This window comes from Thunnus maccoyii, chromosome 14 (assembly GCF_910596095.1).
Source record: "Thunnus maccoyii chromosome 14, fThuMac1.1, whole genome shotgun sequence".
Taxonomy (NCBI): domain Eukaryota; kingdom Metazoa; phylum Chordata; class Actinopteri; order Scombriformes; family Scombridae; genus Thunnus; species Thunnus maccoyii.
Genome location: NC_056546.1, coordinates 3,526,176 through 3,551,987, shown reverse-complemented (window position 1 = coordinate 3,551,987; position 25,812 = coordinate 3,526,176). Strand labels below are relative to the sequence as shown.

Here is a 25,812-nt window from a genome sequence, read left to right as displayed (position 1 = left end):
GTTTGCCATTTGGTGCTGAGCAGGTAGTGTACAGTGGATTTCTAGATCTTTTTCACTGTAAACAGCTGCCTGCTGTGGATGAAAATGACGCTATTAGAACGCTGAGAGTGAACCAAGAGAGTGACAGCTAAACAATGAGCTGAAACATTTTGATCTACAAGAGAAGGGTAAGTAGATCAGCCCTGATATTTAATAATGGAAGCATAACTGACTGTAATTTTGTAGGAACTTAAAAGAGTAGAAGTATGTCTAGATAAAGGTTGCCAGTTGGAATGGCAGGTAGAAGAATGCAAAATGCTTTGATTTAGGTTCAGTTATCTATTTATTTATTTATTTTCTCCCTTCATACAGTCATGTGTCTGCATTATTACTTATACAAGTCTCTCCCAACCCAAACTGAACAAACCACCATTTTCTGCAAAAGCTTGGTTTCAGCAGTGATTTTTGTCATTGCAATGCACATGAAGTGTGCAAAATTGATGAAATTCAGTCACAGTTATACCTAAAAAGTCAGAGGAAACCTTAAAATACAAGATTTCAGTTCCAGATGTATCTGTGGACTAACCAAACAGGTATTTTGGGCTGGGGAGAGCAAAATGACAGATGTGTGCACTGAATGGAGTTGAAATGACTCAATACTTGTTTTTTATTCAATCACATATGATTAAATAAATTACAACTACTATAATTTATCATCTTTTTTGTACACTATACAACTTATCAAGTAGGAACCTTAAGCTCTTAGCAATCACACATTATCATCTAAATATGCATGTTTTTCTTTGTAAAGTGTCACCCTGCAGAAAGCCAAAGTATTTAAAGACATTCTGGGAAATATGCTTTTGTTGGATCTCTGCTGTTGCAGTGTCAGCTGATTAGTGCAACAGTTGGTAATCAACAAGTTTAAGAAGGGGGAAATGTACAGTAGGCCTCACTACTGTAACTTACAGTGAAAAATATGATATAATTTCTGCCCCAAATTATTATCTAAAAAAGTATGAGAACATAATTCAGTAATTTGGAAAAAAAGAAGAAAACAAAATGCCTCCATGGTATTACACAACAGTAGAGTTGTGCTATATGATGATATATGCCAGAGACAACCAGCAGAGATTTTGATGATTTGTCAGGTTTAATTCACAGAGTTAGTCAAAAGCAAATATTTTTGTCTGGAAACATGTTTTTATTGAATTTCCAGGAAATTTACAATTTCTTATAAAAGCACTGTGATATAAGATTGTATCTATATTGTCAAGCCATAGCATGCCGACGACAAAACCCCCCAAAATATAACTTACATTAGATAAAAAGAAGTAAATCATATGTTGTTTAACTTGTGTGCATAAAAATACCCCTCACACACAATAATAGACATACATAGTTATAAGTAGGAAAAAAGTTTTTAAAAAGTAACAAATTATAATGTGTGTGAGAGGCCAAAGAAAAAAAAAGTCTATAGACTTGATATGATGATCTCCCTGTAGAAATAAGACGGAGTGGCAGCTATAATAACAGGGTGTTCATGGTATTGAACAGCTCAGTTGATCAACAAGTAATATCTGGTTTGCTTCTTTGATTAAAGGGGACATAACATGCACATTTCCAGGTCTATAGTTTTATTCTGGGGCTCTACTGGTATATTTTTCATGACTTCCAGTTCAAAAAACTCCTTATTTATCTAATACTGCCCCTTTATGCAGCCCCTCAGTTCAGCCTCTGTCTGAAACAGGCTGTTTTAGCTCCTGTCTCTTTAAGGTCCCCTCCCGATGAGCCTACTCTGTTCTGATTGGCCAGGTCCAGGAAGCTGCCCCTTGGCAGACTTAAATTATGAAGATAAATGACAGAAAATCACAAAAAGCATGCTATGTCCCCTTCAAAGGATAATAATGATAGACATCAACTTCCAGCTAAAAGTCAAATAAAAACATGTTTAATGTACATTTGTTGAAGTCATCCCCATGAATCAGAAAAAGTTAACCTGCATGGACAAACATTTCCCACTAACCACTTCTCTCACAACATAATCAAAACAATGATTTCTTTTCATCTACTTGTGATGGTCACACCACTGGCTGACAACAAACAGCGTTATTAGTTTTGTTGTCTTTTCCTTTTTCTCTCTCCCTCTTTCTCTGCCTGCATGGAGCTGACTGTGTACATGTTGTTGTCTTTCATGCTGATGATCTGCTGTTATCATCACTGTCCATTCTGCAACAACACAGTGAGGCCAAAAGCTTGTCTATGGCCCCTTTCCTCATGAAAACATACAGAATCAAGTCTGCAAGAGGACTCAACTTAAGAAGCATGAAAGTCAGGTCGCTGAAGGTATAATTATCTCTGGCTTCTCCTACCAGAAACCAGATGATGCTGGGTAGAAACAGCAGCGTGTAGATGAGCAGCACCAGGACCAACATCCCCACAATTCGTCGTTTTTCATCAGAGGAGACCGAGATGGCAGCAGACAGCGATTTGAGGGTCCCACCCAGGAAGAATATGAACAGTGGTAAAGGAACAAGGAGAAAGACAGCGAAAATGGTTTTTAAGACCTTAATTTCAACCTGGAAATAGAAAGGAAGGACAAAAACAAGAGGAAGGGTCCAGACCACGACACAGACTGCAAGAGAGATCTTGATGGTTCTTCTGAAGCGGTACCACAGTGGCCATGCGATGAGCAAATACCTGAAACACAAGATACACAGTCTATCATCAGATACAGAATATTCCTGACTTTGAGGAGCTTCAGATTTATATGGTAATATAATGGTCATACACATGGAAGTAGCTAAAAACATACAGGATAGACAAATAGCTACCTTTCCAGGGCGACACAGACCATGAAGCCAACACTGCTCACCCCACCAAAGCAGTAAATATAAAAGAAGATTTTATAGATCTTCCAGTCCACAGGATTTGCCACTAAGAAGATCATGTAGCAGAGCTGAATGATGTCAGAGATGAGGAGGTTGATGATGTAGATTGGAGCAACATTGTTATTTTGCACCTGCAAGAAAACAATGGTAGAAATAAACAAAGCAGCTGGAAACATTTTTTTTCAATTTTTTGGTGTTTTCATTTAGGATCTCTGAACAAAATGTGCAAAAATACAAGTGGATTGAATTCTGCGTAGTGATAAATATGTCATTTTGCTCTGCACAGCAATTGCAGTCAGAAACATTCATGCATTGGCCAATGTTTCATCAAATATGACACATTGGCCCATCAGTGTTACAAGACTCAATGACAACAAGAGTCTACAGCTATGCTAACTGCTCTGTGAGGCTGTACTTAGGCACAGGGGTCCATTGAGCTAAATGCTAATATGCTCACAATGACAATGACCATCTTAGTTTAGAGTGTTAGCATGCTAAAGACAGAGTGATAGATATTGACTGTCCTCATGAGGAAATTTGGTTAAACTGTGCATTATATGTGCCTCTAAAACATAGACATATAGATGCATACATACACATACATACAACGATTTCAAGCAGAGGGAAATACTTATATATATATCGTAATCTGATGATTAGTCTGCAATGGAATTTAAAACTGCTTTTTTGTCCTTTATATGCAACCAGATGGGAGCGGAGTGAAAAATTATGATAAACCTGATGACAATTTCTTCTCTACAAGTTAATGATGCTGTTAACTTCACCTTAAGAGAAGCTGGAATGAAGCTACACATGTTAACTGCATGTGTTTAAGGTCCAAGTAGCTTAAAATTATAGGACATTACAAGACTTCCTTCCAGCCCCCACGCAGGATTGTGACAGCCCTCTCTCTTTCTCTCTTTCTCTCTTGCTTTCTTTCTCTTTCTCTCTTTATTTATCTGCCTCTAGTTCTCTCCAGTTACACTCTTGTTATTTTCTTCCAGGAGTGGTAGGCTAAGAGGTCTGTCATAGCTGATCAGCTGCACCTGAGGAGGGAGTGGCCCAAAGGATATAAAAGGACTGCTGGCCCAGGAGTCTCTCTCTTTCTTTTCAGCTGAACAGCAGCACCCCGTCCACATGGCTTTCACTTTAGATTAGTTTGTGTTGAACTTCTGTTTCTTTACTTTTACAGCCAACATTTCATGCATCCACACACCCACTTTACACCACTGATGGCTAACATTCCCATATTTAAGTATGAATTGTTATATTTAGTTAAATAAATATCGTTTTGCACCGTTCATCAGTGTGTGGACTCTCTCCTTTGTTGCAAGCCCTGAGCCAGGTTTGTAACAGGATGAAGATTCTTTACAGACAGACTGTATGACAGACACATAAGCTAAAATTAATAAATCTTAGTCATAAAGTACTCACCTGGGAATAAAGAGAGTAGATGGCCACTAGAGTCAAAGGGAGGCCGAAACTAATGATTACGCATGTTATCACATACGGAATATTTGGTTCAATATTATAAGGGATGTCATCGGAGGTGGAATTATAGTTGAATGTGACATTGCTGTAATTATTGCTTTCCATCTGTAAGGTGTTGTTGATGTAGAAATCTTCTTCTTCTTCAGAGTGAAACCTGTTGTATGAGAGATCAGGTTATGGAAGTTTTTTAATATCTACATAACATTGTTAAGTGACATCACTAAAGTCTTGAGGTGCAAGTTCACACAAATACAGTGTATATTATAGCCATAAAAAAAGTGTCTTTATTACATTTTCTCCTAATAATATTTCTTCAGGGCTGCAACTAAAAATTATTTTCATCATTGATTAAGCTGCCGATTATTTTCCCGATTAAATGATTAACCTTTGTGTTTATAAATTGTAGTGTTTTATACACTGTAAAAAAAATGACACTCACAATATCTTTGAGCCTGCGAGGATGTCTTCAGTTTACTGTTTGTTTCTCACCAACAATCCAAATCCTAAAGATTTTTTAATGTACTGTTGCATATGACAAAGAAAAGGAGCAAATCATAATGTTTAAAAAGCTGAAACCAGAGAATATTTGGCCTTTTTGCTTGAAGAATGATTGAGACAATAATTTGAAAAAATGAGCAATAAAGTAGCAATGAGAATAATCGACTAATCGTTGAAGTTCTATATTTCATCAAAAAATAACTTGTCAGATAATACAAGTCCTTGTCAAAGTTTTTATATCTGTTCTAAACAACCACACTCAACCTATGGTGAAAACCTGGAGGGGCTAGCTGAGATTATCTTGGGGATAATGGGGCACACTTTCAAACAATCTCTCCTTGAAAGAATTTATGGTGTTTTACATACTTTCTCACTTCTCCATCACTGGCCAGTAGCATTAAGTTGGCATGACCAATTTTGGAAAGTTGCAACCCAGTGGTTTCAAATACTGTTTGACCATCTGACAAACACTTAAGTGGAAGCATACTGACTCTATAAGATCTCTAAAAAAATGAGGAGATGTTCCATTCATTCATTACTGAAATATTCCCACTTGGCGCTGCTATTTAATGGTATCTAACCTTCTCTGCTCTTCTACACCATGGTGAGCTATTCCACACAGATTTCAAGTGTAGACATTGAAATCATTTGGCTCTAGCACACACTAAAAATGGTCTCTGGCTACTTATATCATCATTAAACCCCAATTTGGAGATATAAGTGTCCAAAGCAACTAGAAATCCAGATCTAATAAAGTGAAAATCAGTGGTCTTTTCGCTGATTGCAGAAGGCACATTATCATCATCATCCTTGGTCCTCCGATTCTTCAATGCTAATATTTAGAGCATTATTCAGGTGCAATTCAAGCAGGGGTGAACCAGCTTTAACTGTGTAGAAGGTGACTTGGACCTATTGGCTTGGTCTAGTACGGCAGCTGGTAAACTACCACAAAAAACAACTTTTGCATACATGCTTACTTTAGTTTCTGGGAGAGGGAATTTTGCATAACACTTCAGGAAAACTTCCTGTGGTTAAATAGATACAGATGCTCCAGTATCTACAATTAGCTGGCTGTGTGTGTGAATTTGTGTTTGACATGCCAACAGCCTTGACTAGGCCGAGGACACGCTGGCTGTAGAGGATTGTAACCTATCCTGAAAAACACTGAGGGCCCTATTTTAACAAACTTAAGCACATGGTCTGAAGCGCATGGTGCAAGTGTATCTAAGTCCTGTCCAAATCCATTTTTGATAGTTTAATGGTGGAGAAAATGGTTGCAGCACCAGATGCATGGTTCAAAACGGTTGTCCTTAGTCTCTTAATTAATCATTGGTTTGTTTTTGGTGTAACATGCAATAAATCAATCATAGTGTCATCTCTCATTCCCTTTAAAAGCCCAGTGCACTTGCACCTTGGCAGATTGCTATTATAATGGCACATTTGCTAAGTAGTAAGAAGGAGTGCCTCTCTGCAGAGGAAACAGATCTGCTTGTGCATGAAGTGAAAGCACACAATCTATTACAAGCACACTGGCCTCTGATGCTCCTGGACCCTCCTGTGGCCACCCCCAGATGACCACCAATTTAAGATTCTGTTCATTATTTTGTTGCAAATTTCTTTATGTTCAACTGTGGTTCTCTTTAAAATCATTTTGTTCAGTCAGGGAGTAACAGGTAAAGTCAGTGGGATTTTAACTGCTGAAAGTATGGAAACCTGATCACTGTAATCTCAAAATAATAATATTTGTTAAATATTGTTCAAAAATTAAATCATTAATTTTAATCATGCAAAAAATCGTCATACACAGTTGTCAGGATTTGATCAGCTCTCCAAGGTGCTGATCCTGCTGCTGGCTGCAGCTAGAAGCTGTGCAGATTTATTTCCTTCTTTAGTTTAATTGTTTTCTCCTTATTTATTTCCTCATGTGTTCTTCATGTCCTCATGTATTGATGTAGCTGGAAAGTTGATCCGTGTCTGATCTGTTGTTGATATCTGTTTGCTGGGTCTTGACAGACAACCTGAAGGGTCTGTTTAATTACCTTCATGTATTGTCACGATTTGGTCAAATTATTTGACAATTTCATCCATCATTACTGCGATTAGTTAATTCTGATAAATAATATGACTAACCGTTATACGTATCTTTTAAAATACGTTAATGTAGACTACAAAATAATGATCTTTCACATTGTAATCTTTTTGTTTGTAATCTTTTGCATGTTTGTGCGCTGCTGTGCGTCTGTGTGTGCGTAACAAGCAGAAAGAGGAAGAGAGGAAAAAGTAGACAGACATGAATATGTAGAGTACATCAGTACAATGTGCGCCAGCTTGACTAAGCCCAGGACACACTGGCTGTAGAGGATTGTAACTTTTCTTGTAAAACACTGAGAAACACATTTAAAATGATCTGATTACAGATCACATTACTCCCTGTTTGGCCAAAACCACACAGAATATGTAACACCCTCAAGGATTTTCCAACTAGTTGTAGTTTTATCTTCTCTTTAAGAGTCTGAACTCTGTCATGAAAGTATTTTAGAAAATTTTGAACGAATTAAATGAAAATATTATAAACCAGCTTTCATCACTTTCAGTAATTCTTGGAAGAAATTTCTAGACAGTGCCACAACCTTTATTCTCATTCTTTTCTGTTTATATTCGTTTTACTTCCCTGTTTTTGTTTTTTTAAATACTGTATATTTCCTGTGTTGTCATCACATGTTTTTCATATTATTTGTTTATGACACAGACAGATACTGGTATTTCTCACATTTCAAATTTGTATAGAAGGGAAGAGAGGGAGAAACTTTCTGGTTGGACAGCAGTAAACTGTCACCATTTGCATGTTCATTTTCATGACTGTTTGCATCTCTGTTTTCCTTGTTTTGTATCACTACATTTACAATTTTTATGTGCTACATTAAACATAGAGTGACACCATTATTGCCTCTACACTGGATGTTGATAAAACAAAAAAGTACATACAAAATACACAAAATTTACCTTTGAAAGCTGCAGATCCCAAGCTGAATGAGTTCCTTACACCAGAGTTTAATGCTTTGTCCTCTGCAATCTGCAGTAATGTGGTGAGAATGAGACACAGGAGGTTCCTCTACTTAGTCTTCTAAAGAAGAGAGAAGTTGTGCTTTGTGAATATTGTTTAATTGGCATTCTTGCTATAAAGCATGCAGGAGCATTGAAAAAGGCATGAATATTAGGACAAAGGTTAGTCTCATTCACCTGGTGAATGTAAGTCCAATATTCACTCTCTTTTAGCTCTGTTTTTGCTCTCTACCAACTCCTGAGGGAAATATCTGGATCTTTGGCTGCTAAATGCTCCACTATGTTCACCAGCTAGTCTACAGCTAACTGTGTCTGTTTGCCATTTGGTGCTGAGCAGGTAGTGTACAGTGGATTTCTAGATCTTTTTCACTGTAAACAGCTGCCTGCTGTGGATGAAAATGATGCTATTAGAGCACTGAGAGTGAACCAAGAGAGTGACAGCTAAACAATGAGCTGAAACATTTTGATCTACAAGAGAAGGGAAAGTAGATCAGCCCTGATATTTAATAATGGAAGCATAACTGACTGTAATTTTGTGGGAACTTAAAAGAGTAGAAGTATGTCTAGATAAAGGTTGCCAGTTGGAATGGCAGGTAGAAGAATGCAAAATGCTTTGATTTAGGTTCAGTTATCTATTTATTTATTAATTTTCTCCCTTCATACAGTCATGTGTCTGCATTATTACTTATGCAAGTCTTTCCCAACACAAACTGAACAAACCACCATTTTCTGCAAAAGCTTGGTTTCAGCAGTGATTTTTGTCATTGCAATGCACATGAAGTGCGCAGAGTTGATGAAATTCAGTCACAGTAATGCCTAAAAAGTCAGAGGAAACCTTAAAATACAAGATTTCAGTTCCAAATGTATCTGTGGACTAATCAAACAGGTATTTTGGGCTGGGGAGAGCAAAATGACAGATGTGTGCTCTGAATGGAGTTGAAATGACTCAATACTTGTTTTTTATTCAATCACGTATGATTAGATAAATTACAGCTACTTTGATTTATCATCTTTTTTTTAAGCAAATATAATTGACTAATTGTTGCAGATCTATATTTCATCAAAGGATAATTTTTCTTATAATACAAGACCTTGTGATGTACTATATATAAATAATTTTCCATGATGATGTGAGGTCATTACTACAGAATGTCATACAGTTATTTCAGTAATTTAAGGTACAGAGACATTGGTCTAGGATGGTTTGTCTTCTGCACTTGACATCCCACCAGTTGAATAACTCTGTGCTCTCTGATTTTGGACAAGGAGGTTTGCATGTCTGACCAAACCATTTTATGAATCATCTGCATATTTTATTTTTTTGTTTATAGATTGTGCACTCTGACTAACTTTTGGAGTTAGCATGAAAATAAATTAGAGGAAACAACTGCAGGTTGGTACATTCACCATGTTTAACAACACTAACATACTGGTCATCCCTGTAGCGTACTGGTTAAGACTCATACCACAAAATTGTAACATTTGTCCCCAGTTTGATTCCAGCAGATCTTAGTTGCATGTCATCCCCATCTCTCTCTCTCTCTCTTCTCATTTCCTGTCTGACTCTACTGTCTCCTCTCAATAAAATATACCAAATCACCAAAAATGAACAACAAACACCAAAAAAAACAACAACAAAAAAACAGTTATTCCTTGTGCGACAAAATCATTAATTGACTTTAACCCATGTTGGGTTGTATAACTCTATCACTCTGTTAGACTTTTCGTCAATAACATATTGTCACAGCACAGGAAACTCTTTCATATCTCAGCTGTCATAAAAACTGAAAATATCACTATGAATACCTCTATGTGGATCAATGTTGGCTCAGAACATACAGTAAATACAAGTAATACAGAAATATAATAATCAACATTTGTTTTTTCATTCTTCTTTATTTAGCTCATTTTATTTAATTCAAAATAGTGTAAAGTTTTGAATGTTATTATCTTTTTAGCTATTTTCTCACCCTTTTTTGTCTTTGTTACACAACTTTTTCACATGAAAATTGTATTTAGGGGAAAAAATGCAAATGAAATAAAACACAATTGGTTTAACCACAGTATTCTGTACACCTACAGTCCAAAGCTCTCTGCTTGTCACAGTTTGCATACTCATTATCATGACTGTTAGCAGTTCTAATTTCATTTTTACAATCTCTACATACACAAGTGAAAGGCAATGTCAGAAAATGTACCTTGAAAGTTGCAAGAACACACCTGGTTGAGTTCTCTACACCAAGTTTGATGTTTCGTCCTCTGCATCCAAACAGTCTACAGTAAATATGATGAGTGATAACATGCAGTAGGTTCCTGATAATCTACACCTGCTTCTATGGAAGAGAGGAAAAAGTAGACAGGCATGATTATGTAACCAGTAGAATTACTGGTTGGACAGCAGTAAGCTGTCACCGTTTGCCGTCACCATTAGAAGTGGGTTTTTTAGAGCTTTTTCTTTGAAAACAGCTGCCTGCTGCAGCTGAAAATGATGCTATGAGAGCACTAAGAGTGAACCAAGAGAGTGACAGCTAAACAATGCGCTGAAACTCTCTATAAAGCTCCATAAAGCCGAGGGGAGCTACAGAGTCACTGATAATTCTCTATAGGTTCATCACTATGAGCTACACCTTTGACCTTCTACTGTGTGTTGTTATTTGATATATTTTTATTATGAAAAACATCATTTATAGATGCTTAAAGTAATAAGTAATGAATGAGTCGTTTTTGTGCCTTCCAGAGTCTGGTTCAGACTTCATCAGAAATGCAGCAGGGTCACTATGATCAGTTCACAGATGTGAACTAATCATTATTTAATGATTCATTGATATCTTCCACTCTGTTCTTTAGTAACTCATTATTATCTACTATATCGTCATTAGAGAAGTACTTATTAATGATTCCTCAATTACCAGGTTGTTCCTAATTCATTCCTTAGTAACTTTGCTAAATTTTGTGTACCGTATTGTAAAGTGTTGGTTGGAATTGGAAGAAACAACTGCAGGCTGACACATCTCCATTTCTAACAACACTAACACAGAACTATATAATACACACAGAATATAAATGTTATGACTGAATTTAGCAGTTTATGCTTCTCATTAATTAGCATTAGATTTTAAGTCAATAAACAAAGAGAATAAGGCAGAAAACAACTGACATCAACAGGAATATTCTTTCTGCCAATAATATACTCCCAAGCATATATAGTATATCAGTCCAGTTTAGGATTATGTTGTAGTTTGCGTCACTTTTAAGTGACATTAAATGTGTTTGGGAATTAACTAATTGTAACTTTTGTCATATTCAAATTGATGAACTCCCGACATTGAGTGTGATCTTCATTTTATCTGCACCTCAACATTGATGTTTCAGCACTGACTCATGCAACCACTGTGTCATTTCATGTTTCATGCTACCATCTAGTGGCCAAACATAAAACCATCTGTATAATCTCCTACATATGGAATAACTGGCAAGCTGCCAAGCCACATTGCTGATGGTGCAGTGCTGCACTGGCTTCATCCACTCATCTCCAAACTAACAACAATAACAGGTTTGACTCCTGATTCATTAGAAAGGGTTTTGTATGGTGGCCCCGAAGGACAAAGCATATACAAGAGTGAATGCACAAACATTAATAAAAAAGCGTGCTCCAAATCAAGAAATGCAAGAAATACCAAAATACATATAAAAAAGGAAAAACACATGAAACAAGAAAAATGCTACAAAGCTAATTGCTACACCTGAAGTGCTCCAGGCTGCTAGGAGGATTTGGAGCGTGTTCTTCTTATTGTTTGTGCTTTCACTCTTGTATATGCTTTGTCCTTAGGGGCCACCATAGTTTTGGACTAAAGAACCAGGAAGAGAGTTCAAACAATTTTCTAGTTTGTGTTATTTTTTTCCCACCCTCATTCTGCAAATGAAAGAGTCCAACTTTTTGTGTTGAGGGTGAGATGATGTTCATCAAACAACAACTAAAAAGCCACAAGCAGAACAGACTAATGTAAGCTACATGACATATTTCCATCCAGCCTGAATGATACCTTCATATAACTGATTAGATGTATAGGTTAAAGGGCTATGGAGTGAGTCATCCTAAGTGATGTACAAATGAGGTACATGGAAAAGAGCAGACAATCAGGACTGTTTGTTGCTCTAAATGAGTTTTTATCCTTCAGGTTAGCCAAAACCTTTTCAGTTCTGTCATTGCAATGCACATAAAGTGTGCAGAGTTGGTGAAATTCAATCACAGTAATGCCTAAAAAGTCAGAGAGAAAACTTTAAAATAAAAGAAGGTATCTGTGGACTAGTCAAACAGGTATTTTGGGCTGGGGAGAGTAAAATGACAGATGTGTGCTCTGAATGGAGTTGAAATGATTCAATACTTGTTTTTTAAACTGTTCTTTGCATATGATTGAATAAATTACACAACTATACACTACTACATTTTGTACACTATACTAATCAAGTAGTAACCTTAAGCTCTTAGCAATCATACGATATCTTCTGAAAATGCATGTTTTTCTTTATAAAGTGTCACCCTGCAGAAAGTCAAAGTATTTAAAGAGATTCTGGGAAATATGTTTTTGTTGGATCTCTGCTGTTGCAGTGTCAGCTGATTAGTGCAACAGTTGGTAATCAACAAGTTTAAGAAGGGGGAGATGTACAGTAGGCCTCACTACTGCAACTTATAGTGAAAAATATGATATAATTTCTGCCCCAAATTATTATCTAAAAAGTATGAGAACTTAACATGAATAAACATACGTTGGTTATTTAAAAAAAAAGCAAAAGCAAAATGCCTCCATGGTATTACACAACAGTAGAGTTGTGCTATATGATGATATATAGAAGAAACATCCAGCAGAGATTTTGTTTATTTATCAGATTTAATTTGCATAGTTAGTCAAAAGCAAACATTCTTATTTTTGTCTAGAAACATGTTTTTATAGAATTTCCAGGAAATTTTCAATTTCTTATAAAAGTATTGTGATATAAAATTTTATCTTTGTTGCCAAGCCATAGCATGCAGCACCACAAAATCTCCCAAAATATAACTTATATATCACAAAAAAAGTAAATCACACGTGGTTTGATTTTTTTTTTGCACAACAATACCCACCCCCAATAATAATAATTATATAAGATGTTACCAGTATTGCCAAGCTATAGCATGCCAACCACAAAAACCCCTAAAATTTAACTTACATTGAATAAAAAGAAGTAAATCATATGTTATTTAACTTTTATACTTTTACACCCCCCACACACAATAATAGACATACATAGTTATAAGTAGGAAAAAAGGAACAAATTATAATGTGTGTGAGAAGCCAAAGAAAAAAAGTCTTTAGAATCGATATGATGCTCTCCCTGTAGAAATAAGACAGAGTGGAAGCTATAATAACAGGGTGATCATGGTATTGAATAGCTCAGTTGATCAACAAATAATATCTGTTTTTTTGATTAAAGGGGACATAACATGCACATTTCAAGGTCTATATTTTACTGGAATATTTTTGCAGACTTACAGATCAAAAAATGTATTTATCTTATACTGGCCGTGTATGCAGCCCCTCAGTTCAGCCTCTGTCTGAAACAGGCCGTTTTAGCTCCTGTCTCTTTAAGGCCCCCCTCCTGATGAGCCCACTCTGTTCTGATTGGCCAGCTCCAGGAAGCTGCTCCTTGGCAGACTTAAATTACGAATACAAATGACAGAAAATCACAAAAAGCATGCTCTGTCCCCTTCAAAGAATAATAATGATAGACATCAACTTCCAGCTAAAAAACAAATAAAAACATGTTTAATGCACATTTGTTGAAATCACCCCAATGAACCATAAAAGTTAACCTGCATGGACAAACATTTCCCACTAACTACTTCTCTCACAACATAATCAAAGCAATGTTTCCTTTTCCTCTACTTGTGATGGTCACACCACTGGCTGACAACAAACAGTGTTAGTAGTTTTCTTTTAGCATAGCTAACACAAACAGTGTTAGTAGTTTTCTTTTAGCATAGCTAACACAAAGATTTCAACTAATGACGTGGCACAAAGTCTTTTGTTGTCATACAGCAACACTTTATTTATTTCTTGTTTGCTAATTTAAGTGCATTTTAGTTAACATTCTGTCATTAAACCTCTTATTAGCTTTCAATTATGTTCTGTGTTTCTTCTCTCTGGCCAAAAGATGCAGTAACAGTTAAGGTGGCCTCTTGTACTGTGACAGACAGGAAGTGGAAGAGACCAACTGGGTGTGCCAGAGGGGAATCTGCCTTTCAGGATCCAGTTAAATCAAACTACTGTGGGACTTTATGACTATGTCTACATTAAACCGGCTAAATTTATTTCCTCTTCCAATAAAATGCCGCTACTTCCACCATCTGTTTTGTCAGTGATATGTCCTTTATGTCCTTTAGTGATATGCTCCTTTGGACATGGTCTACGTTTTGGTGTTTTTGTTTGAGGTTAATTTGTAGTACAGACTGTTTATTCCCGCCCACCTGTGTGTCTGTGTAGTCTAGCCTTTGTCTATAAACCCTCCCTTTGTGTCACTAGTCAGGTCAATTATGTTCAGTCCTAAGTTGCTGTTTGTTTAGTTGACCTCAGTTTAAGTTTAAGTGTCCTTGTTTTTGAAATACTATTTTCTAGTTTTCCTATTTTTGTATTTTGAATGATTATTTCTTCATTCCAAATGAAGTAAGTTACTATTTTTGTTTTTCACACCTGTTGTCCTCACTGCTAGGTGACACTACTGTTAGGTGTCTTATTTGAAATAGTATCGATAGAGGACAGTGACTCTTGTCTCTTTCCTTTTTATTTGCCTACATTTCTCCATCTGCTTTCTCCCTTTTCTGACTGTGTATGTTGCTGTCTTTCATGCTGATGTTATCATCACTGTCCATTCTGCAACAACACAGAGAGGCCAAAAGCTTGTCTATGGCCCCTTTCCTAATGAAAAAACACAAAATCAAGTCTGCAAGGGGACAGAACTTAAGAAGCATGAAACTAAGGTTGGTGAAGATACGATTATAAGGGGCTTCTTCTGCCAGGTACCAGATGACAGTGGGTAGAAACAGCATTGTGTAGATGAGCAGCACCAGGACCAACATTCCCACAATTCGTCGTTTTTCATCAGAGGAGACCGAGATGGCAGCAGACAGCGATTTGAGGGTCCCACGCAAGAAGAATATGAGCAGTGGGAAAGGAACGAGGAGGAAGACGGAGAAAATGTTTTTTAAGACCACAAATTCAACACCGAAATAGAGAGGAAGGACATAAACAAGAGGAAGGGTCCAGACCACGACACAGACCACAAGAGAGCTCTTGATGGTTCTTCTGACGAGGTACCACAGTGGCCATGCAATGACCAAATACCTGTAACACAAGATACACAGTCTATCATCAGATACAGAATATTCCTGACTTTGAGGAGCTTCAGATTTATATGGTAATATAATGGTCATACATATGGAAGTAGCTAAAAACATACAGGATAGACAGATAGCTACCTTTCCAGGGCGACACAGACCATGAAGCCAACACTGGCCAGCACACTATAGTAGTAAATACAAAAGGAGATTCTATAGATCCTCCATTCGTAATTTTTTGCCAATACGACGATCATGTGGCAGAGCTGAAAGATGTCAGAGATGAGGAGGTTGATGATGTAGATTGGAGCAACATTGTTATTTTTAACCTGCAAGAAGACAATGGTAGAAATAAACAAAGCAGCTTGAAACATTGTTTTTTGTTCAATTTTCTGGTGTTTTCATTTAGAATCTCTGCACAAAATGTGCAAAAATACAAGTTTCATTCATGCATTTGCCAATGTCTCTATGGGAGGGTCCAGGGTCATGTAAAATCTGTTTATTAACACTGAACACAAAATACAGCTGAGGCAGATCACATTACCATTAGTTTAGCTGGTATTTGGTTATAAACCAAAGTATTGGACTTTTTGACCTGATGATGGCACTAAAGGAAAAGTCAGGGGATCAACCAAATGAATGTCTGTACAAATTCTGTTTTAATGAAAACCCAAAATGATGAGCTCAAATAATGCTGTACAAATTGTTCTGATAAACCTGACGACAATTTCTTCTCTACAAGTTAATGATGCTGTTAACTTCACCTTAAGAGAAGTTTGAATGAAGCTACACATGTTAACTGCATGTGTTTAAGGTCCAATTAGCTTAAATTTATAGGTCATTACAAGACTTCCTTCCAGCCCCCAAGCAGGATGAAGATTCTTTACAGACAGACTGTATGACAGACACATGACCTAAAATTAATAAATCTTAGTCATAAAGTACTCACCTGGGAATAAAGAGAGTAGATGGCTGCTAGAGTCAAAGGGAGGCCGAAACTAATGATTATGCATGTTATCACATATACAATATGTGGTCCATCTTCATAGGAGATGACATCGTTAAAAAAATGGTAGATGGAGTGGGCTGACATTGCTATAATTATTGCTTTTCATCTGTGAGGTGTTGTTGATGTAGAAATCTTCTTCTTCTTCAGAGTGAAACCTGTTGTATGAGAGATCAGGTTATGGAAGTTTTTTAATATCTACATAACATTGTTAAGTGACATCACTAAAGTCTTGAGGTGCAAGTTCACACAAATACAGTGTATATTATAGCCACAAAAAAGGTGTCTGTTACATTTTCTCCTAATAATATTTCTTCAGGGCTGCAACTAACAATTATTTTCATCACTGATTAGGCTGTCGATTATTTTCTTGAATAATTATTTAGTTTATAAAATGTAGTGTTCATACACTGTCGAAATATGGCACTCACAATTTCTTTGAGCCTGCAGGGATGTCTTCAGTTTGCTATTTTTTTCTGACCAACAATCCAAATCCTAAAGATTTTTAATGTACTGTTGCATATGACAAAGAAAAGGAGCAAATCACAATGTTTAAGAAGCTGAAACCAGAGAATATTTGGTCTTTTTGCTTGAAGAATGATTGAAACAATAATTTGATTATCAAAATTCCAATAAATATAATCGACTAATCATTACAGCTCTATATTTCATCAAAGAGTAATTTTTTTCAGAATATACAAGTCCTGGCAATGTACTATATGTAAATATTTTTACATGATAGTGTGAGGTCATTTCTACAGCCAAAGAAATTCATACAGTTATTTCAGTAATTTAAGGTACAGAGACATTGGTCTAGGATGTTTTGTCTTCTGCACTTGACATCCCACCAGTTGAATAACTCTGTGCTCTCTGATTTTGGACAAGGAGGTTTGCATGTCTGACCAAACCATTTTATGAATCATCTGCATATTTTATATTTTGTTTACAGATTGTACACTCTGACTATGTTTTGGAGTGAAAATAAATTAGAGGAAACAACTGCAGGCTGATACATTCACTAGCCTGTAGTTGTTTATACATACATACTGGGCATCTCTGTAGCATACTGGTTAAGACTCATACCACAAAATTGTAACATTTGTGTCCAGTTTGATTCCAGCAGACCTTAGTTGCATGTCATCCCCATCTCTCTCTCTCCTCATTTCCTCTCTGACTATACCGTCTCCTCTTAATAAAAGCTAAAATGTACCAAATCACCAAAAAATAAACAACTAACAAACAAACTGAGAAACACTTATTTGTTCTGGGATGGAATCATTAATTGACTTTAACCTATCTTGGGTTGTATAACTCTATCCCTCTGTTCGACTTTTCATCAGTAACATATTGTCACAGTACAGGAAACTCTTTCATATCTCAGCTGTCATCAAAACTGCAAATATCACTATAAATACCTCTAGGTGGATCAATGTTGGCTCAGAACATACAGTAAATACAAGAAAAGCAGAAACATAATAATGAATATTTGTCTCTTCATTCGTCTTTATTAAGCTAACTTAATTTAATGCAAAATAGTTATTTTTTTAATGTTATTTTCTCTTAGTTTTTTTCTCACCCTTTCTTTTGTCTTTGTTACACAACTTCTGTTCATCAAAATTACATTTAGAGGAAAAAGACTCAAATGAAATAAATCACAACTGGTTTAACCACAGTATTCTGTACCTCCACAGTCAAAAGCTGTCCGCTTGTCACAGTTTGCATACTCATTATAATGACTGTTTGCAGTTCTAATGTCATTTTTACAATCTCTACATACACAAGTGAAAAATAATTTCACAAAATTGACCTCAAAAGCTGCAAGAGGACCTGGATGAGTTCCCTACACCAAGTGTGATGTTTCATCCTCTGCATCCAAACAGTCTACAGTAAATATGGTGAGTGATAACATGCAGTAGGTTCCTGCTTCTACGGAAGATATAAAAAAAGTAGACAGACATGAATATGTAAAGTACATCAGTACAACAATAAGGTACTTATTGACAGGTGGGTGGGAAGAAGGGGTGGAGACCAGGGGAAGCTGAAACAAAATGGTAGCACCATTTGCCATCTGTTTGCAAGCACTGCTCACAAATCACTTTTGTGAAACAGGCCCCTACAATGAAATAGGCTCAGGGTCGGCTGCTGGTATGGGCAGTATAGGCAAAAGCCAGGAGCAAGGTAATGTAGGGATTCCCAATGATGCAGGACACATAAATACTTGGCAACAGCAAATAAAAAAACAACACTGGAAGACGAAAGTGCCCTCTATGTTTTCATTTTTTTTTCATTTGCATTACCAACATCCGAGATTAACGCACTGAAAACAGGGGTCAAATGTTGGTCAAACGTTGGTGAAAAACTGGAGGGCAGGCCAAGATAATCTTGGGGATAATGGGACACACTTTCAAACAATCTCTCCTTGAAAGCACTTATGGTGTTTTACATACTTTCTCACTTCTGCACCACTGGCCAGTAGCATTAAGTTGGCATGACCAATTTTGGAAAGCTGCAACCCAATGGTTTCAAACACTGTTTGACCATCTGACAAACACTTCAGTTAAAGCATACTGACTCTGTAAGATCTCTCCAAAAATGGGGGAAACATTCATTCATTATTAAAATATTCCCACTTGGCGCTGGTATTTAATGGTATCTGACTTTCTCTGCTCTTCTACACCAAGGTGAACTATTCCACACAGATGTCAAGTGTAGAAAAATCATTTGTCTCTAGTAAATACTCAAAATGGTCTCTGGCTACTTACATCATCATTAAAGCCCAATTTGGAGACATAAGTGGCAAATAAAACTACAAATGCAGATTTAATTAAAGATGCAAGCAGTGATGATCGGGCCCTCGCTCCTTCACTCTCGTCAGGGTGTGCCAGTCAAACCACAGTTATTGCAAAGCAACACCATACAGCAATACATTTATCAGAGGGCACCTGACATGGATATGCATTTTAATTAATAATGGCCATAGCATGTAGGAGATAACTATCACTTCCTGTCCACTATGTGTCACCAGAGAACACTTACTAATTATATACCATGTTGCTGTATATCATGTGTATACCACGACATGTAAATTTCATGTAAATCAAATGTTTGTCAAATCAGGCTGACTTCCTGTTGTCACCATGATGAAATATTGACATGTAGATGTGTTCAGGCCTGGACTCTTATCAAGCATGAGAAATTTGGCGCAGATTGGACACATTCAAGTTACAATAACTTTCTGTTTAATGCCTCAAACATCATTTGGGCAAAATTGTCGGGCACGCCAAGGGCATTCCATGAAAACTAAAAAAACTTAGCAATTCAGCATCGCAAAGCTCTTTAGATGCCACCTATCAAATTTGAAGTCGCTCGGTTAAATTTCTAGGATGAGTTCGTTCAAATACAATGCCTGTCAATGGCCTCAGTTTCCGAACAAAATGCACAATAGATTGAAAAAGGCTGAATTCCTGTTGGACTTGGAGTATGGCTCCAAAAGGCTTTTTTTAAGTCAGGAGATGTTACATCTGCCTACCAAATTTTGTACATTTTTACAACAAATTTAAAGGTGGGGGCTTTAACTTTGACATTTTCTAGGGGGCGCCCTCCAGCCATTTTGCCACACTTATGCCTAAGACTAGTATCAGATATCAATTTACACCACTTTAGATGCATGTGCAAAGTTTCATGAGTTTTTGAGTACCACTAGTACCTCAAAAATGCTAAAAGTATTTTGTTGGGGCACTATAGAGCCGATGTGCCATACCCAAGCCTGATTCTCATACTAATTGAAGCATTTATTAGTTCGAACATATATGCAAGGTTTTGTTAGTTTTTATACAGCCTAAAGGCCTCAAACATGTGTTTGTAAAATGATAATGGCTGGCTTTCTGTTGGGCAAAAAAAAATTGAAAAAATGTATTATGTCAAGAATGATGAGAGCAATGAACCCACTGAATTTCATGCACATCAAAGAAACTTTGTTCCAAAATGGCCTTGCATTTTGGGGTCACTATGGAGCCCGCTGGCCATGCCTGTGTACAACACTTGTCAATGGCTTCACTTTGCAAAAAAAATGCAGGGGATTCAACTTTGAAATTTCATAGGAGGCGCTATCAAACCATTTTGTCACACCCATGTCCAAGATCCATAAAATACATAAATATTCACCACCTCTGACACATGTCCAAAGTTTTGGAGGTTTTGAGCACCTTTAGCCCCTCAAAAATTGTGGTTCATTTGGGCAAAAAAAAAAAAATTCCTTGTATTACAATGGGGCCGTTGCACTACTTGGTGCTCAAGCCTTAATAAATAATGGTGTGATGGAAAAGCAAAGCTCTGAAAGACTGTCCATTAGTCAGGTGAATCATCCTGAACTCAGAAAACTAACAAATATGTCATCATTGAATCAGGAATAAATTAAAGCTGCAAGCAGCGATGATCGGGCCCTTAGGGTGCACTGCAGTCGAACTACTGTTATTGTAGAGCGACACGATACAGCAACACATTTACCAGAAGGCAACTGGCATGGATCTACATTTTCATGAATACTGGACATTGCATATAAGAGATAACTATCACCCACTAATTATACATCATGTTGCTGTATATCATGTGTTGACCACACCATGTAAATATCATGTAAATTGGATGATTTAGGTAGCGCTATGACTATTACTAAATATTGACATGTAGATGTGTTCAGGACTCTTATCAAACATGAGAAATTTGGGGCAGATGGGACGATGTAAAACCAAATTACAACAACTTCCTGTTTAATGCACCTAATATGTTTTGGGGCCTGTCAATGGCTCCACTTTGCAAAAAAAAAAAAAAAAAAATGCAAAGTTGATTCAAAACGGCTGACTTCCTGTGGGCTTAAGGTATGGCACCAAGAGGCTCTTTGTATGTCTGGAAATTATACATTTGATACCAAATGTGGTACATCTAGGTGAAACCTAAATGTGGGGGATTCAACCTTGAAATTTGAAAGGGGTACTATCGAGCCATTTTGCCACATCGATGTCCAAGACCCATAACACATATAAATGTTCACCACTTCTGTGCAAAGTTTCAAAAATTGTGACTCGTTTGGACAAACAGTAATTTCTTGCATTACAATGAAGCCTTCAACCTACTCGGTGCTCAGGCCTTAATGAATAATGGTGTGATGGAAAAGCAAAGCTCTGAAAAACTTTCCATCAGTCAGATGAATCACTGAACTTCTGTGAATCCAAGAAAGTTAAAAGAAAGCTAACAAATGTGTCATCACTGAATCAGGAATAAAAAATTTTTTATCAAATTTTTCACCAGACCTGATGTGCATGCCAAATTTGGTGAGTTTTTGAGCATGTTTAGGGGGAAAAATTTAGGGTGTAAGTGGCGTAATAATAAAGAAAGAAAGAAAGAAACAAACACACAAAAAACAATAGGGTCCTCGCCCTTAGGCAAGGACTACTGTTTTACAGTAGTCCTCTGCCTTTTGGGCTCGGTCCCTAAAAAGTCTTCAGCCAATATACTGTATTTGCAGACACTGAAGACAGTTATAAGTTTTTCACTGCAAGGTGAAGTCAGTGAGTTTCAATAAGCTGTTTCTCACTCTTGGACCTTCCTGTTTTTCTAACCACAACCAGAGTGACATTTTATCTCAGCAGCTGCAGATGAACAGAGAGAGAAACTAAATGAGATTCTAAAACCGAGCATGGGAATGAACTCTTGTCTCTCTCGTGTGTTCTGACTGTAAGATTGACTGAGTTTGAGATTTTCAACTTTTCAAACATTACAGTTACTTGAAGGGACTCTTTCACCCTGTCACTATAGAACATTTTTTCCTTTAATTTTTAAATGTTTTATCTCTATTGAGCTGTTCTGGAGTTCTGGAAAAAAAGTGCATTCATGTACCACTTATTCAGGTGATATTTTAAAATTACACAAGTTAAAGCTACTGAACGGTATAATATTCAATTAGTCAATGACAGCAAACATATAAAATTGATCTGTACTAACTAACAGGATGTAGGAGGAAAACTGCTTCTTCTTTAACACTCCTACAAGGCTAATCTGGCCATTGTTACAGTAAACTGGCAACTCTGTGTGTTTTCATTTTTAATCAGTTGGTAAATGCACAAAAAATATGTTCGATCTATAATCACTTTGGTAATTAAAAGAATAGCAGCATTACCTTTTTAAAATGTTGTAAATTTCAACCGAATTCACACTGGAAACCTGACTTGGTGTTGTGAAGCTGTTAACTGTAGAATAATCAACCTTTCTTGTTGAATTATTAATCATTTTTTATAATTTAGTATTAGTTTTGATGTCAGTATTACATTCATGTGATTTTTTAAAATCTTATCCCATTCATTGTGTTTACATAAAAAGGTAAGTAAGATCAATGGATGAAACATTCAGTCTGAGAATTGAAAAGAAAGATTTGTACTTATTAAGATTATTCAATTCAAAGATACAGTAAGTCTTCACTTTGTGGAAAATAAACACAGTAATAATGTGTATAAAGATTATTGCTTTGCTTCCTCTGTTTCTCTACATTTCTTCTTTGTGTCCGAGTCTCAGAGCTTTGCAGAACGTGTTGTTAAGTGTGACTTCCTGTGTGACTAAACCACAGAGGAAATGAGAGCTTGTTTGAGAAGAACTAGTGGTAAGTACGTGACAATACGTGCATGGTGGAATTATAATGTGCATTTATTGTCACATATTCAGTTTTCAGAGTGAGACGCCACAGCTTCTCTCCACCAACCACAAAACCAATAAACAGTTCTGAAGTCCATGTCTAAAATATAATGGAAGGGTAACTTGAGTTACATTTTCTTCTATTATTTTGGTCTGTTTTGTCTTATGTTTTGAAGTTCTTTATTTTAGGAATTTCATATCAAAAAAGCTTCAAATGTGGAGGGTACACAAAGGTCTAACTCAGGCTATTAAACCTTCATTTTAGCCTAAGTTGAATTTAACAATGCATTTTTTTCCCCAAAACAGAGTATTTGGCTCCCATCACTTACATTTAAGTCTGACAGTATTTCAGGGCAAGTATGAACAGGAGGAACAATTACAGAGAACAATAACTGTTTCAATGTACATACAGGCTTATAGGTTTCTGCTAAGAACTACTGTCACACCAGCTGTTTGATGTGATGAAATTGCACCATTTTAACATAATTTTGAGTTTCCCCAAAGTGAAATCTGACAACGGGAAAAATAAGGGTGATCTCCAAAGTTGGACATGTGAGATTTTCACTCATCAGCAACTATAAGAGTCATTGCTGTAAAATCTGTAACAGTAAAGGCCAAATCTTCACTTTGAGCAGCTACAACCTTTAAATACTGCTTACATATTAACACATCAACAATTTCACGTGACTATTATTTAGAAGAACTTTTGACATTTAAATTAACTTTAACAGTCCTCTCTCCATGGTTTAAAAATTATTATTAACAAATGCAGTGAAATATTGAATTAAGGTATGTGTTTTATTGTTTCATATACATACTAAAATACCATTTTTTCCACTGCTGTTGAAGTATGAAGTTATATTCAGTAAGTATCACTCTTATCTTTAAGTTTCACTTCTGAAGGGATGTGGTTTTGACTTTTAAAGTCAGAGGAGTTCATCATTTCCTATGAAAGGTTTGTATAAATATACAATCACACTTTCAAATGTATGGAAAATCCAACATTTTTAAATCCAATTTTAATAGACTATAATGATATAATGCCTTATAAACAACATATAGAATTGCAGCAAAGTGGATAGCATGCATGGTTCATTGGAAAAAACTATGAAAGCTGAGCTCAAGACATCAGTTAAAGAATTAAGGGAAAGTATTGATCTGGAAATTGGTGTCTTAAAATTGCAGCTGGATTCGCTTTAAGAAAGAATACGGACAACTAGCCCCAAACTCGCTAATAAATTTGATCCTGACGTGTCAATTGTGGTGAAGGATGCAGATAAAGCAAAACCGAAAAAGGCATCCGGACTTGAAGGTATCCCAAATGAAGCTTTGAAATCTCCACGTCTCTTAGAGATCCTCTTTTATATTTTCAAGACATGCTTTGAACATGGTATAATCCCGAAAGTATCGTACAAGTCCATTATTAAGCCTGTTCCAATGTCATTGAAAAATGACCCCAGGATATCCCTTAATTATAGGGACATTAGCCTCCTTAGTACAGTTTACAAAATGTATTCTAATTTACTGAACAACAGGCTCACACAACATTTAGAAATGGGACAGTATCTTGTCGATGAGCAGAATGGATTTAGAAAGAAACCAGCCTGTAATTAGAAGGTCGGTACTATTTAATGATGGTTTCTTCTTTTTATAATAAATATGTTGTATTGGCTTGTTGGAATTCATGGTGTCTTGTAGGCCCATGCAGGCTGGGCATACAGTTGTATGCATGACACAATAATAAAAATTTCATTAATTTCATTCATTCATTCATATAAAATTGATCTGTACTAATGCAGACTAATCGGGCCATAGTAAAAGTAAACTGGCAACTCTGTGTATTTTCATTTTTAATCAGTTGGTAAGTGCACAAAAAATATTTTTGGTCTATAATCTCTTTGGTAATTAAAAAAATACCAGCATTACATTTTAAGATGTTGTAAATTTCAACTGAATTCACACCAGATACCTTACTTCTCACTTAGTGTTGTAAAGTGCAGCCCCACAGAGCTGCTTAACTGTAGACTCAGAATTTGAATTTGTATCTGTATTCGAATAAAAGTGGAAAGAGACTTAAAAATCCTGTTTTTGTTTCTATTACGCTTTTAATTTTAGAAAATTAAAGTGTTACAATAAGTCTTCATGAATAAACTAACTTACGAAGGAGGTCCTCACACCGGGTCTTGAGCTGGAATCTCCCAGGTCATAGACGACTGCGCTGACTACTGAGCTAAAGCTTTACTCATCATCTTAGTGCAGACAGACCACTACCTATTTATACACCCATAACACAGAAACAGCACAGGATGTAACATGTAGGGAGGAGCTTGTACTTATTAAGACTATACAAATCAAACATACAGCAAGCCTTCACGTTGTGGAAAATTACAGGGTGAAGGAATCTTCAAACAAATACATTAATAATATCTATAAAAATGATTGCTTTGCTTCTTCTGTTTCTCTATAGATTTCCTCTTTGTGCCTGAGTCTCTCAGAGCTTTGCAGAGTGTGTTGTGAAATGTGACTTCCTCTCACTAAACCAAAGAGGAAATTAAAGCTTGTTTCAGAAGAATCAGTCCTGCGCGGATTACTGGTAAAAAGGTCACATATTCAGTTTTCAGAGTGAGGCAACACAGCTTCTCTCCACCAACCACAAAATGAATATACAGTTCTGAAAGTCCATGTCTAAAACATAATGGAGGGGTAACTTGTATTGCATACATTTTCTTCTATTATCTATTACAATGTATTTTTTCCCCCAAAACAGAGTATTTGACTTCCATCAATTACATTTAAGTCTGGCAGTATTTCAGGCCAAGTGTGAACAG

At 36.4% G+C, this 25,812-nt stretch overlaps 2 protein-coding genes and 1 long non-coding RNA gene across 4 annotated transcripts; 1 reads left to right on the top strand and 2 right to left on the bottom strand.

The window, feature by feature from the left end:
• Positions 1-1,791: 1,791 nt before the first annotated feature.
• On the bottom strand, positions 1,792-4,622 carry LOC121911779 (ovarian cancer G-protein coupled receptor 1-like). Of its 2 annotated transcripts, none has more exons than XM_042433619.1 (3): positions 4,305-4,622; positions 2,814-3,001; positions 1,792-2,679 (listed from the first exon to the last, which is right to left on the bottom strand). In XM_042433619.1, exons 1-3 carry the CDS (start codon positions 4,464-4,466, stop codon positions 2,172-2,174), a joined length of 858 nt encoding a protein of 285 aa, XP_042289553.1. In that variant the 5' UTR covers positions 4,467-4,622; the 3' UTR covers positions 1,792-2,171. The 2 variants fall into 2 exon arrangements, with proteins under 2 accessions (XP_042289553.1, XP_042289554.1); XM_042433620.1 differs by lacking the exon at positions 4,305-4,622 and adding an exon at positions 3,656-3,884.
• Positions 2,602-4,094, top strand: LOC121911781. The gene is made up of 2 exons (XR_006099949.1): positions 2,602-2,752; positions 3,875-4,094. It is a non-coding gene; the product is annotated as an uncharacterized LOC121911781 (long non-coding RNA).
• Positions 4,623-13,528: 8,906 nt separating the features above from the next.
• On the bottom strand, positions 13,529-25,357 carry LOC121911778 (G-protein coupled receptor 4-like). Its single transcript, XM_042433617.1, has 4 exons — positions 25,145-25,357; positions 16,244-16,458; positions 15,436-15,623; positions 13,529-15,301 (listed from the first exon to the last, which is right to left on the bottom strand). The coding sequence occupies exons 2-4, from the start codon at positions 16,385-16,387 to the stop codon at positions 14,749-14,751; spliced, it is 885 nt and encodes a 294-aa protein (XP_042289551.1). The 5' UTR covers positions 16,388-16,458; positions 25,145-25,357; the 3' UTR covers positions 13,529-14,748.
• Between the last annotated feature and the right edge of the window lie 455 nt (positions 25,358-25,812).

Bases quoted from the DNA above. Each gene is read 5' to 3' on its own strand.
- LOC121911779 (XM_042433619.1), bottom strand. From the start codon at position 4,466: ATGGAAAGCAATAATTACAGCAATGTCACATTCAACTATAATTCCACC. The intron at 3,002-4,304 runs GTGAGTACTTTA...GTTTTCTTGCAG, and splicing joins TCTACTCTCTTTATTCCCAG to GTGCAAAATAACAATGTTGC. The intron at 2,680-2,813 runs GTAGCTATTTGT...CTTGTGTTTCAG, and splicing joins GTCTGTGTCGCCCTGGAAAG to GTATTTGCTCATCGCATGGC.
- LOC121911778 (XM_042433617.1), bottom strand. From the start codon at position 16,387: ATGTCAGCCCACTCCATCTACCATTTTTTTAACGATGTCATCTCCTAT. The intron at 15,624-16,243 runs GTGAGTACTTTA...GTCTTCTTGCAG, and splicing joins TCTACTCTCTTTATTCCCAG to GTTAAAAATAACAATGTTGC. The intron at 15,302-15,435 runs GTAGCTATCTGT...CTTGTGTTACAG, and splicing joins GTCTGTGTCGCCCTGGAAAG to GTATTTGGTCATTGCATGGC.